The following is a 15402-nucleotide window of genomic DNA, read 5'->3' on the forward strand; positions in this document are numbered from 1 at the left end:
CTCTGAGTGAAAACGTTGCCTCATAGGTCTCTATTATATCTTTCAATGCTCACCCTAAACCTATGCCCTCTTCTGGACTTCCCCACCCCAGGGAAAAGACTTTGTCTATTTATCCTAACCATGCCCCTCATGATATTATAAGCTTCTGTAAGGTCACCCCTTTGCCTCCGACGCTCCAGGGAAAACAGCCCTAGCCTATTCAACCTCTCTCTATAGCTCAAACCCATCAACCCTGGCAACATCCTTGTAAATCTTTTCTGGACCCTTTAAAGTTTCACAACATCTTTCTGATAGGGAGACCAGAATTGCACACAATATTCCAACAGTGGCCTAACCAAAGTCCTGTACAGCTGCAACATGACCTCCCAACTCCTATACTCAATACTTTGACCAATAAAAGAAAGCATACTAAACACCTTCTTCACTATCCTATCTACCTGCGATTCCATTTTCAAGGAGCTAAGAACCTGCACTCCAAGGTCTTTTTGTTCAGCAACACTTCTTAGGACCTTACCATTAAGTGTATAAGTCCTGCTAAGATTTGCTTTCCCAAAATGCAGCACCTCACATTTATCCGAATTAAATTCCATCTGCTTATTGGTGCATCTAATCAAGATCCCGTTGTAATCTGAGGTAACCTTCTTCTCTGTCCACTAGAACTCCCATTTTGGTGTCATCTGCAAACTTATTAACTATACCTCTTATGCTCACATCCAAATCATTTATATAAATGATTAAAAGCAGAGAACCGAGCACCAATCCTTGTGACACACTGCTCGTCACAGACCTGTCTGAAAAGCATCCCTCCACCACCACCCTCTGTCTTCTACCTTTGAGCCAGTTCGGTATCCAAATGGCGAGTTTCCTCTGTATTCTGTGAGATCTAACCTTGCTCACCAGTCTCCCATGGGGAACCTTGTCGAATGCCTTACTGAAGTCCATATAGATCACATCTACCAATCTGCCCTCATCAATCCTCTTTGTTACTTCTTCAAAAAACTTAATTAAATGTGTGAGACATGACTTCCCACGGATAAAGCCATGTTGACAATCCCTAATCAGCCCTTGCCTTTCCAAATACATGTACATCCTGTCCCTCAAGATTCCATCCAACAACTTGCCCACCACAGACGTCAGGCTCACTGGTCTATAGTTCCCTTGCTTGTCCTTACCACCCTTCTTAAACAGTGGCACCGCGTTGCCAACCTCCAGTCTTCCGGCACCTCACCTGTGACTATCGATGATACAAATATCTGAGTAAGAGGCCCAGCAATCCCTTCTCTAGTTTGCCACAGAGTTCTAAGGTACACCTGATCAGGTCCTGGGGATTTATGCACTTTTGTGCGTTTCAAGACATTCAGCATTTCCTCCTCTGTGATATGGACATTTTTAAAGATATCACCATCCAGTTCACTACATTCTATATCTTCTATGTCCTTTTCCACAGTAAATGCTGATGCAAAAGACTCAGAATATTCAGACAGAAGTTGAAACCAAGACACCTTTGTAAGTCATGTTTGTTATGTGGTATAGACATCTTTTGTACACCAGTTTTGCTAAGATCAGATCTAATACCGTTTGAAAAATATACGGACCCAGAGAAGTTGACTCGACTCAAGTTGATTTGATATTTTTTGCTGTTGAAAATGAGAATGTTTTCTTGCCACTAATGAAGGTTTGTGTCGTGACCATATTTAGTTTCCCTGAGAACTGCAAAGTCATCTAAAAACAGAAAGGACCCATGAGCTTCTCCATAATACGATCCATATGTTGTTGGAACACATCTTCACTAACCGACAATTCAAATGGCAATCTTACAAAATGGTACGAACTAAAAGAGGTTCCGAAAAGGGCCAGACCTTGATGAAAGATTTATGGACCAAACTCCATTTTAGGCACTAAGGTTAGAAAAATGTTGTGCCTAAAAATTTAGGATTATGTTCTTCCAGAATACAAATCTTATGAAGTCATCATTTTAGTGCAATGTTCAGTCACCTTGGATCCAAACATATGGAGACTGCCATCTTTCTTCAAAGATGGCAGTGCTTAACTTTACGAATCATGTCATTTAGTAGCATGAAATTCAACACAAGATGGGCTTACCTGAATGTAAATACTATGTGTATAAGTATAGCTGGTGTTGGGTTTGACATCATCCTTCAGAAATTACAGACAGAATCAAACTGGTCTAGTCTGATGTTAGTTAGAACTTAGATAAATTCAGTATTGAGATCTAGAATCTTTGGTGTTGCAATTAATACACTGGCTCCGTTGAACATCTTGATATGTAGATCTATGCGTATTGGTTGACCAGAGATAGAAGGTTCACTAAATCAACAATAAGAAATGTTTGAGATGTCCATCAAAGGGACATATTGACATTTAAGATAGATAATGCATGGGATTTCAGGCCTGTTATAAGCAGATAGCTCATGTGTGTACTTCACTGGACTACATTCGGGCATTTTGTGTAAGATGCATAAAGGGCTGATATTTGCATGGCTGGTATTAATCTTGGCATATATGGCATATTGGTCATTCTTTTTGAAGCATATTATTTGGATGGAGATAAATGCTTCAACTTTTGTGATGGTGTCCATGTGGTGTGTCAAATTGTATTATCTGACTGAAGACTGCAAGCTGTAACCTCTGCAGTTACCGACTTTGCTCCTTGGTCGTTCTTTCTTTCTTCACATGCAGCTGGGGAGAATTTTGTGCTGCACTTTGGGTTCCTCAGAATACTTGGACTTATTGTATCTTAATCCTCTCTCATAGAACATAACTTTCAGATGCCATAAAATGTCAGACAATGTTTTGATGGAAAAGAAAATTCACATCTCGCACAAGATTTGAATTGTTTGCTGACCTTGTAATAGCCTGAAATAGTTGTTGTAGTGTCAAGCACTTGCAGATCCTGTTACAACTGTTTTGAAATTGTGTCCCTCATCTGCTACTAAGTCAATAATATAGTCTTCCTGCTTGTCTGAAGTGTTTCTCAGAAAGATTTGGTTTGTATAGAGGCAATAACCATGGGCACCTATCTTATATCTACTGGTTCCCTTATATCAACTGTTACCTCCTTAAAAAGATGTAATAAGTTTGTCAGACCTGATTTCCCCTTTTATGAAGTCATGTTAACTTTTGCTTTTATTATGTATTTCTAAATACTCTATCATTATACCGTTTATAATAGATTCTAACATTTTCCTAATTACAGATGTTGAGCTAACTGGCCTATTGTATAGTTATTTATTTATTGAACATAGAACATTACACAGCAGTACAGGCCTTTCGGCCCTCGATGTTGCGCCGACCTGTCACACCAATCCGAAGCCCATCTAACCCACACTATTCCATGTACGTCCATATGCTTGTCCAATGACAACTTAAATGTACTTAAAGTTGGCGAATCTACTACCGTTACAGCAAAGCATTCCATACCCTTACTACTCTCTGAGTAAAGAAACTACCTCTGACATCTGTCCTATATCTATCACCCCTCAGTTTAAAGCTATGCCCCCTTGTGCTCGCCGTCACCATACTTGGAAAAAGACTCTCCCTGTCCACCCTATCTAACCCTCTGATTATCTTATATAATTGGTTTCATTGGTCTATAATTACGTGGGTCATCTCTGCTGTCCTTCTTGAACAAGGGCACAACATTTGCAATCCTCCAGTTCTCAGGTACTAAACCTGTAGACAATCACGACTCAAATATCAAAGCCAAAGGCTCTGCTATCTCCTCCCTAGCTTCCCAGAGAATCATTGGATAAATCCCATCCGGCCCAAGGGACTTGTCTACTTTCACTCCTTCTAGAATTGATAATACCTTCTCCTTACTAACCTCTATACTTTTTTCTAGTCTAATCTCCCTCCCTTTTTGAATAAGGGCATTACATTGAAAGCTTCCCAATTTTTTGGGACTTTTCCAGAATCTACAGCTTCTTGGAATACATCCACTATCTCTGTAGCAACTTCCTTTAAATTCCTAAGATGCAACTCGAGGTCCAGGGGACTTATTGGCATTTTGTTCTGTTAGCTTTCCTTGTACGTTTTCTCTAGTGATAGTTATTGTGCTTATTACGTCCTGCCTATAGCACCTTGATTATTTAGCATTTTTTGATTGCTATTAACATCCTCTATCATTAAGACTGGTGTAAAGTATTTATTTACTTTTCTGCCACTCCATTACTCCCCCATTATTATTTCCAGCCTTGCTCTCTAAATATATATATATTTTAGCCTATTACTTTTTAATATATATTTAAAGAAGCTCTTACTATCTGTTTTTTACATGACTAGTCAGTTTGCCCACATTTATTTTCCCCCTCTATTTCAATTTGGTCATTTTTTGTTGTGTTTTAGAAGCACTTTCTTGATTCTCTGGTTTACCGCTAACCTTTAGCACACTGTATAATTTTTTTCTTTCATTTTGATATATTCATAAATTTCCTTGATTAGCCATGGTCACTTTATCACTTTCCTGAAATCTTTCTTCCTCACACTTATCCCTACATAATTACCATTATTTAAATGTAGCACTGTTCTCACTCTCAAACTGAATGCTAAAATCATGGATATTGTTTCCTAGCAAATCTTTTACTGTGTGAAAATTTGATAACCCTGCTTGATTACACATGACCTGATTTACTGTCAATTTATTGTCCAATAAATGTCCCAAATACGCTCTGAATTATTCTGTATGGCTACCTTTGCCAATTTATTTTTCCTCATCTATATAAAGACTAAAGTCACTCATGATTAATCTCCTGCATTTCCTATATGCCCTCAAGCTATTGTTCGGAGGTCGAGAGGCAACTCCCACCAATGTCTTCTTCCTCTTGTACTCTGTACCTCCATCATATGTATTCGATAACATCCAAACCAAGATAATTTCTTGCAATTGTATTTAGTCCATTTCGTACTAACAAAGATACCTCACTGTGGATTTTTTACTCTAATAAACTCTATAGTAATATAAGCTTCAGTAAATAAATGATTAGAAAATGCAATCCAAGTCTGCAGAACATTTACAATCAAAATATTCTTTCCATTGTGTCTGAGAAGAAACATGGCAAAAAGTTACAATGCAGAGTCTAATACTTGTTGGATTCAAACGACCTTAGATCGAATATAGTTAACTGAGTGGAGTAAAGGCGTCGGATGTTGGGTTGTTGATCATTGGTTGGCTCAACGTGGAGATGCCGGTGTTATGACTGGGGTGGACAAAATTAAAAATCACAGAACACCAGGTTATAGTCCAACAGGTGGATGTCGAAGTATAAGCTTTCGGAGCGCTACTCCTTCGTCAGGCAGCGCTCGGAAAACGTGGACGTCCAAATAAACCTAATGGACTATAACCTGGTGTGTGATTTTTAACATTGGTTGGCTCAGTATTGATAGGCAAGCAACAAAGACAGAGACCAAGATGAAGCATACATCTGAAATAAAAACACTCGACACTCTTGAAAGTCTCATAACCCCTATGTATTATAACATGAATAAGTAAGTAATACATAAATTGAATAATACTATTTAAAACTATCATCGCCTATTTCTCTTATAGTCGTCGTGAAGTCCAATGTTTCCTGCTACGTATACAGTACTCCTTTATCAAGGGTTTAAGTTGCAGCAGAATTACTTTGGTTCTGATGAGAAAGTCTGCTGACATAGCTTAAAACAGAAAGTTCCACTGCAGTCACTGCTCGTCAGCCATATCAATAAAATACCTACCACAATTCAACGGTTGTTCTAAAATTGAATGGTTGCAAGCCGATTAACCATCAGATGAACAGAACACAAAATATTCGCACATCCAAAGTTCCCCTCGAGACGTTATATGTTATATTGTCTTGCCGTGTGTTAGGGCAGCTGAATGAACATCTCCTCGTCAAAGGATGGCAGATAAACGTTCGACAACTGAACATCTGTGCGATGAGGAAAAAAAATCAAGGAATTGAAACGCAAAGCAAAAATGCAATGCAGCAAACAGCGAACATTCACCGCTCCAAACAAGACAAAAACCATCTTCTTTGCCCACTGCCGTTTCTGGCGGCGCACGCGCCAATTGAAAACCAGCGCCTACGTTCTGGTGCAAGGATATGATCGCGCGGTTGGCCGTTGGTGGTGAAACGCCTCATTGGTGTTTTGCCTGTTTCAGAAGATGATCTCGCGCTGTTGCACCTCTGTCCCCGCCCCCTTTCCCCACTGTTCCCCTCTGCACATGGTCTTCGCTTGAGATTGGATCCGCCGCGTGCTCGTGTGGGCGGTTGGAGCAACGGGTGAGCGCGGTAATGGCGTCGTGCTCTTCCGAGAAGGATATCACCTGCGAGGCCCAAGTAAGTCACTCAGCGGAGATTGAGCTGGATGATAAGAGCTCTGGAGAAAACAGCTCTGTTCGACCCCTGACTTCGTCCCCTCGGCCGGTGAGAGCTGCTCAGCGGGAGATGAAGCGCAAGCCGGCAGACTCAGAGGAATTGGAAGAAGCGAATGTTCTGCCGCCGGTCTACGTGTCAACTGTCAAATTCACGCCGGAGAGCAGGGTGAACCTGTACTGTGATCAGATTTTAGCTTCTTGCAAGGTACAAAGTGGAGGGAAAAATGATTCAGCAACTAGGCAGTTGATGATTAGCGTTAAGATATAGGGAAGGAGTGGGCTGCCAAAATGACCAAAGACGAGGAGCAAAAGCTGCGGCCAGAATATGATACTGTTGGGATGGCGGGATAAATATAACTTTTTTTAAATTCTAGGCTCCCATTTGTTGTGCACGCCAACCTGGAAACTTGCAAAACTTGGCGAGTTATTCTAAACACATGACAGCTTTAAAACGACTTAATAGTGCAATTTAGCCCAGCCTACTGAAGCATTATTGTAATGCATATGAATTACACCCAAATTCTGTCACCTGTAGAAATGATTATGACATATTTTGTCGAGGTTTTATTGTAAAGCAGTTATGACGAATTTGACGATGTATTGGCACCCCCATTGCTGCAGTAAAAAAAATGGGATGGAGGCATTTCACACATCATTCCCCTCCTTAATTCACACTTGTTCCCTCTTCCTGTAAAATTTCCAGTCGCCCTACATCTTCTACTGGGATGGCATTCTTGTTTACCACTTCGTCCCTGCATGTTTCAAATCACGCTGGTATTCTTTGCAACTCCAGTAGTTGTACAAGGATTTATCTTTGCTTTCTGTCTGCAATTATGGTCCAGATCTTCTAGTCAGCATTGGAGAGGATGCATTCCAGCACAGTCAATATATCAACAATACCTTTAGACGACATGTCCATGATACCATCACTGTAGCATAGTATATGATCTGAGGGTATAAAGGTCTCATTTGCCATCTCACTTGGGGATCATTTGAAGCATGAGATGCTATGAGAAGCTTGCTCTCAGTTGTAATCTAATAACTTGACTTTAGGACAGACAATGCTATCTCTATGAATGTAACATAACTACATAGCTAATTGTAATAAATGTTGGATTCTTCAATACCACACCTTCCGCACCTTGTTTCTTATGTCAGGTTGATTTCATAATTATTGCAACATCAGATAAAATACCCCACTAGAGGCAAAACCACGAGTGTCCAAAGCTAACTATGATTTAATCAATCCACATGCCTTTGCATATTCTGACACCAGATCCAGCACAGATTCAGGGGTGAACACAGATGGAGGCTAAATGTCAAGTGTAATTCCTATGCATCTGTGCCTGCTTTTCCTATGAATAGTTCATTATTACATTGTTTTGAATGGAGCTGTCAACCCTGACACTGCATTCTCCCCTCGTTGACAGTGCTGTCACAACCTATTGCCAACATTTTAAAATGCTCCAACCTTTCCTCACCCCCAATAACGTTTACCCACTTCCCTCAACTCTTAACAATGTTCAGTCCTCTCCTTCATCCTGAAAGTATTCACCCCTTCCTTGTCCCTGACAATATTCAGCCCATTAACCTCTCTTTACCTCATAAAAAAAACTGAAGCCACCATCCTGTATTTCCTGATTACACTGAAAGTTTGGAAGTTGAGTGGCATGGGCTGACCTACTCTTTGATGGGGTAGGAGGGTGAACGATGTTTGGGATATTGGACTACTATCATGTGCTAGTTGATTTACTTATGGATAAAACGAGCATATTTCTATGAAAGTAAATCCATTTAAAAATCAAGATAAATATAATGAAAACTGCCAAAGTCTGTATGGCTCTGGCCATCTGATTCCCTGTCATTAGAATTATGAATCCTGAACGAATACCACTGATGTCTATGTTCTTTTTCAGGATTCCAGTGTGCATTAGCAATGTAATTTGAATTGGAGGCCTCTCCCATATTGGAAAATCTGAGTCTACATTCTGTACAAAATTATCCTGAAATCACAAATTCCAATTCATATCAGCTTACCCTCCCGAACAGCAAGAGTAGCAGATGTGGATGAGATGAGAAACAGAGGGCAACATAATGAACAGGAAACTAAGAGAGGAATGTAAATTTCATGTTAGGTACAGGAATTGGACCACTATGGGACCAATATTCATGCCTAAGCCCATCTGCTAAGATTCAAACTGGGATTGAATTTCTACAGATGTTCTCCTGCTTCTCTGCTATAACTTGAGCGTATGAGTCATGAGACCATGCAACTATTGAGTAAATGTTATTTGTGTTGTGTTCTTGGTTTTTTACTGAATTACAGAGGATGAATCGGAGAACCCCACAGAAATTCAATCTGTTAAATTTGTCTTTAATCAAAACCATCTTCCAATCAAAAATAATCGAAATATTATCTTACTATAATTACATGGATTATTAATTGAAAATGAAATGCATTATGTGATAGTCATTATTCCTTTGAAAATTTAAAGTCACCGATTACATGAAACATGATGGCTGCCCACCCAATAAAATAAAATTACAGATGCTGGAAATGTGAGAAAAAGTATATTCATGTTAGAAATAAACAGATCAGTCAGGAGCTGCAAAGAGAAGAGGATTGAAATAATTCACCAGACTCTGTGAAGGTACCTGCCATCAGATTGGAAAATAGTTTATGTAATACTATTTCACATAACATTTGAGACAGAGGTAAGGAGAATCGTTTTCCTCAGAGGGTTGTGAGCCTTTGGAACTCTTGCTCAACAAGTGGTGAAAACATAGTACTTGGTTATTTTAAGGCGGAGGTAGATAGATTCTAGACAAGGCGATGAAAGGTTATTGGGAGTAGGTGATAATGTAGATTAATCAGATGAGCTGTGATCTTGAATGGTCCAGCAGGCTCAAAGGCACTATTGGCCTAATGCTGCTCCTATATTTACAACTCCTCCTTTATTCAAGAAAGGAGGGAGACATAAGGAAGAAAACTACAGGTCAATAAGCCTAAAATTTATCGTAGGGAAATGCTGGAATCAGTTATTTTAAAAGTTATTGGAGGGTCTTGAGAAAAATTTAGGGATAAATGGGGCTTGATTTCCAGTGCGCTATCCCAATGAATCATGACACTAACAATTTACATTGTAGTAAAAGGATCGAGAAATCATGATGCCACACTTGGATTAAAGACTAACTAGTGAAGAGAAGGCAAAGTTAGGAAACTGAGGTTTTTATACATTAATACTAAATGTATGATAAACATAAATTTACCAGACCCTGATCTTATAGTTACACTCAATAAGTGGTAATTTGTCTTTGTATCCATATGCTCTCAAGACTGTCTGATTTTTGAGTTTAGTATCTAATATTAAATTTTTTAATTAGTTGTCATATGTAATGTGATCTGCTGTGGTTTAGTGTAGTGTGGTCTAACTCCACCCACACTTATTTATGTCCAGTGATTTCCAGCTCCATGACATCATCACAATGTTTTTTTTCAGGTACTGGAGCCCTTGTTCAACATCCCTCCTCACACATTTCTTTCAAATAAACATTGATGAACAGTTACATATCTACTTAAATAAATAATGTAGATTGCTTACAACATTTACTCAACATTTTCTTCCTCGGCTCTCTTAGATTAGATTACTTACAGTGTGGAAACAGGCCCTTCGGCCCAACAAGTCCACACCGACCCGCTTAAGCGCAACCCACCCATTCCCCTACATTTACCCCTTTACCTAACACTATGGGCAATTTAGCATGGCCAATTCACCTGACCTGCACATCTTTGGATTAGATTAGATTAGATTAGATTACTTACAGTGTGGAAACAGGCCCTTCGGCCCAACAAGACCACACCGCCCCGCCGAAGCACAACCAACCCATACCCCTACATTTCCCCCTTACCTAACACTACGGGCAATTTAGCATGGCCAATTCACCTGACCTGCACATCTTTGTGACTGTGGGAGGAAACCAGAGCATCCGGAGGAAACCCACGCAGACACGGGGAGAACGTGCAAACTCCACACAGTCAGTCGCCTGAGGCGGGAATTGAATCCGGGTCTCTGACGCTGTGAGGCAGCAGTGCTAACCACTGTGCCACCGTGCCGCGCACATCTTTGTGACTGTGGGAGCAAACCGGAGCACCCGGAGGAAACCCACGCAGACACAGGGAGAATTTGCAAACTCCACACAGTCAGCCGCCTGAGGCGGGAATTGAACACGGGTCTCTGGCGCTGTGAGGCAGCAGTGCTAACCACTGTGCCGCCCACAATGGATGGTAGTGGCAAAGTGGAATTCCACAGGGGTCCATACTGGGACCACAGCTACTCATAGATTAATGTTCTGGGCGAAGGAACTGAGTTAAGTTTGCTGAATATACAAAGACAGGTAGAGGGACAGGTGGTATTGAGGAAGCAGGCATGCTGCAGAAGGACCTAGACAGGGTGGGAGAGGGGGCAAAGAGATGGCAGATGAAATGCAGTGTGGGAAAGTGTGAGATAATGTATTTTGAATTGAATTTATTGTCACGTGTACCGACGCACAGTGAAAAGCTTTGTCTTGCGAGCAATACAGGCAGATCACATAGTTAAGTAGCATAATTCGGAGATGCCGGTGTTGGACTGGGGTGTACAAAGTTAAAAATCACACAACACCAGGTTATAGTCCAACAGGTTTAATTGGAAGCACACTAGCTTTCGGAGCGACGCTCCTTCATCAGGTGATCAGGTTGATCACCTGATGAAGGAGCGTCGCTCCGAAAGCTAGTGTGCTTCCAATTAAACCTGTTGGACTATAACCTGGTGTTGTGTGATTTTTAACTTAAGTAGCATAGATAGTAAATAATAGGTAAACAGCAGCAAAAACAAAAACACAAGTACAGGTGAATGTTAAGAGTTTGTGAGTCCATTCAGTATTCTAACAATAGTAGGGTACAATTGTTTAGGCTTCTGTACCTTCTCCCTGATGATAGAGGTTGTAGAAAAATCATTGCCAAAGTGGGATGGATCTTTAAGAATGCTGGCGGCCTTTCCTTGACAGCGGGCCTGGTAGATGGATTCTATAGATGGAAAGTTGGTCTTTGTGATTGTCCAGGCTGATTTCACTACTCTCTGTAACCATCTCTGATCTTGAATAGTACAGTTGCCATACCAGGTAGTGATACATTCAGACAGAATGCTCTCGATGACACACCTATAAAAGTTGGCAAATGCCAAATTTCCTCAGCTGCCTGAGGAAGAAGAGACGTTATTGGGCCTTTTGTAACTAGTGCATCCACATAAAGAGTCCAAGAAAGCTTGTTGTGGATGACCACTCCCAGGACCTTGACGCTGTCCACTCATTCCACCTCTATGCTTTTAATGTGTAAGGGGGCATGAGTAACATCCCCTTGAAAGTTAATAATAAGTTCCTTGGTTTTGCTGGCATTGCGAGCTAGGATGTTCTCAGTGCACCATTTTTTCAGATCTTCTACCTCCCATCTGGAGTCTGTTTTGTCGCCATCTGAGATTCAACTGACTATGGTGGTGTCATCAGCGAGCTTGTAAATGACATTAGTCTGGTATTTGGTGATGCAGTTGTGAGTATACAGTGTGTACAATAGGGGGCTGAGTACGCATCCCTGGGGTGCTCCAGTGTTGAATGTTAGTGAAGATGAAATATTGTCCCCACTCTTCACTGATTGTGGCCTGTGGGTAAGGAAACTGAGGATCCAGTTGCAGAGAGTTGGGCTTAGTCCGAGATCACTAAGTTTAGTAATCAGTCTAGAGGGGATAATAGTGTTGAAGGCTGAACTGTAGTCAATGAGTGCTATTCTTACGTAGCTGTTCTTGGTGTCAAGATGTTTTAGGGAGGAGTGTAGGGCAAGTGATATGGCATCTGACGAGGATCTGTTGGAGTGGGTCAAGAGTAGTGGGAAAGCTGGAGTTGATTTTAGTAGGAAGACTAAAAGCACAGGCTATTTTCTAAATGGGGAAAAGCTTCTGAAATCTGAATCACAAAGGGTCTTGGGAACTCTGGTTCAGGATTCTGTTAGGATTAACATGCAGGTTCATTTGGCAGTTATGAAGGTAAATGCGATGTTGGTATTCATTTCAAGAGGGCTAGAATACAACAGCTGAAATGTACTGCTGAGGCTAATGTAAGGCTTTGACCACATTTAGAATGTTGTGAGCTGTTTTGGGCCCTGTACCGAAGGAAAGATGTGCTGGCATTGGAGGGGATCCAAAGGAAGTTTATATGACCCCGGGGATGAAAGGCTTGTCATATGAGAATTGGTTGAGGGCTCTCGGTCAGTATTCAGTGACTTGGAGAAGATGTTCCTCCAAGTAGGAGAGACTGGGACCAGAGAGCACAGCCTGAGATTTATAAGATAACCCTTTAGAACTGAAATGAGCAAGGATTTTTTCAGTCAGAGGGTAGTTAATCTGTGGAAATCATTTCTACAGAGGGCTGTGGAGGCCAAGTCATTTAGTACATTTAAAACAGACACAGATAGAGGATCAAGGGTTATGGGGAGAAGGCAGGAGAATGGGGTTGAGAAACATATCAGAAACACATTGGTTAGGCCATTTTTGGAATATTGTGTGCAATTCTGGTCTCCCTCCTATTGGAAGGATGTTGGTGAAACTTGAAGTAGTTCAGAAAAGATTTATAAAGATGTTGCCAGGGCTGGAGGATTTGAGCAATAGGGAGAGGCTGAATAGGCTGGGGCTGTTTTTCCTGCAGCGTCAGAGGCTGAGGGGTGACATTATAAAGGTTTATAAAATCATGAGCATGGATGGGGTAAATAGACAAGGGTGGGGGACTCCAGAGCTAGAGGGCATAGGTTTAGTGTGAGAGGGAAAGATTTAAAAGGGACCTAAGGGGCAACCTTTTCATGCAAAGGGTTGTGCGTGTATGGAATGAGCTGCCAGAGAAAGTGGTGGAGGCTGGTATAATTACAACATCTAAAAGGCATCTGGATGGGTACATGAATATGAAGGGTTTAGAGGGATATGGGCCAAGTGCTGGCAAATGGGACTAGATTATGTTAGAATATCTGGTCAGCATGGGTGAGTTGGACCGAACGGTCTGTTTCAATCTCTAAGGCTCTATATCAACATACCAAATGAAGAGCAGACTTGAGAGGCCAAATGGCGTTATTCTGTGCCATATTGTCTTATTTTGTGCTAGCCCACTCTGGAACTGGCATTCCTTGTGGGAAGCAATCTGTATTGCCTACCATATTATTGTCCATCAGAACCAAGTTACTTCGAATGTAGGGTTGAGCTTTTTGTCTGCATCCCATCATCATCAAGTCATTGGAATGTACCGCCTGGAAACAAACCCTCCAACTCTGACAACATCCTTGTAAATCTTTTCTGAACCTTTTCAAGTTTCACAATCAATTCTGAGGAGAGTGGGCTGGAGCAGCAAATGAATAAAGCAGTAGGAAAATCTGGACTTGTCTCAGATTTTCCATTGGACTCAGGATATCCAAGACAAATTTATGACATGTTGAAAGCTCAGTATCTTTCTGATTACTTTAAACACCTCACTCTCAAACAATGGACCATTGTCAGAAACAACAACACCTGGATACCATGAACGAAAAGTATCTCCGTCAGGGCTCTCTCAACCATTTAAGCAATTATTGATATCAGTTTTTTAATCTCAAACCATCTTGAGTAGTAATTGACCACAGTGATGAAGAAATTACCTTCACAAACGAATAGGTCTGTGCTGAAACAGATCCACGGTCAGTCAGGATATTCTGCAAGTATTAAAGATTTCCATTATTCATTACTGTATATAATGCATGTATTACAATTGTTGATGAGATCTTCTGTTTTGTAATTCCTGGCTACTAAACAGCTTCATAAGCTCTTATTCTGCAATTAATTATGCCTAAGTAAATCCTCTGAAGAAAATTAAAAGTTACACAACACCAGGTTATAGTACAACAGGTTTATTTGGAAGTATTAACTTTCTGAGCACTGCTCCTTTGTTAGGTAGCTAGTGGGGCAGGATCATATGACACAGAATCTATAGCACATATTTTTAAGGTGAAAGTAGAAATCTTCTAAAAAGACTTGAGGGCAGTTTCTTTTAACAAGGAGAGTGATTCGTGTGTAGAATGACCTGCGAGAGGATGTAGTGAATGTGGGTACAGTTACAACATTTAAAAGACATTTAGGTAAGTAATGAATAAGAAATGTTTAGACGGATATGAGCACGTGCAGGCGGGGAGACTAGTTTAGTTTGGGATGATGGTCATCATGGACAGGTTGGACTGAAGGGTCTGTTTCTGTGCTGTATGACTATGACTGTACAGAAAAGTGCTATGTATTCAAAGTAGACTTGGTGATGTGGTCTGCAAACCAAGCTCCAAGCCATTCTTGAATGCAATACCTGTACACATTAGTGCACTCGTGTTCCTTCTTTTGTACTTTCCTAATGACGTCAAGTTTGTTTCAAGAGGCTGACCAAGATAATATGGTTGTTTGAGTGTAAGAGTGTAAAAACATCTTCAGAAGTGAGTATTTCAACCATTGTTTTGGAAAGAACATCTTGTAACAATTGACACCTGCCTTGGACATACTGAGTTTCATATAAGAATTTTATAAGTCTGGGCTGAAAGGCATTGTACATGAGATATTTTTGCTTACTCTTTTTCATCCAGCAAGCAACCAAAGATTTATAATTAGTCTTATTCATGGCTTTGATACACAGAACGTAATAAGAATTTTTTTCATAAGCCCATGTAACCACTAAAAGCGTCTTTCTCAATAAGGATGTACCAAATTTCCATACCTCTTAAAGCATAATGTATGGGCTTTTTCTGTCTTGCCTGCTGTTCCTGAAAAAGAACTATCCCAATACCTGTGGCTGAAGCATCAACAGCAATACACATGGGATAGAATAGATTGCAATTGATTAAGATATCAATGGAGATCAGCATGTCCTTGATTTTAGAACATAAGAATATAAGAAATGGGAGCAGAAGTTGGCCATCTGGCCTGTCAAGTCTGCTCTGCCAT

At 40.6% G+C, this 15402-nt stretch overlaps 1 protein-coding gene across 1 annotated transcript in view; it reads left to right on the forward strand.

The window, feature by feature from the left end:
• The first annotated feature begins 6170 nt into the window (after positions 1-6170).
• The window catches only part of LOC122554733 (testicular spindle-associated protein SHCBP1L-like), a 73993-nt gene continuing 64761 nt past the window's right edge, over positions 6171-15402 (forward strand). Inside the window, exon 1 of the mRNA XM_043700111.2 lies at positions 6171-6581. Within this exon, the coding sequence (XP_043556046.1) occupies positions 6294-6581 (288 nt within the window). The 5' untranslated portion in view covers positions 6171-6293. The remainder of the gene's footprint in view (positions 6582-15402) is intronic.

The sequence above is a fragment of the Chiloscyllium plagiosum genome, unplaced genomic scaffold (genome assembly GCF_037043375.1).
Source record: "Chiloscyllium plagiosum isolate Xiang-an unplaced genomic scaffold, Cpla_swu_hap1 HiC_scaffold_9, whole genome shotgun sequence".
NCBI classification, from domain to species: Eukaryota; Metazoa; Chordata; class Chondrichthyes; order Orectolobiformes; family Hemiscylliidae; genus Chiloscyllium; species Chiloscyllium plagiosum.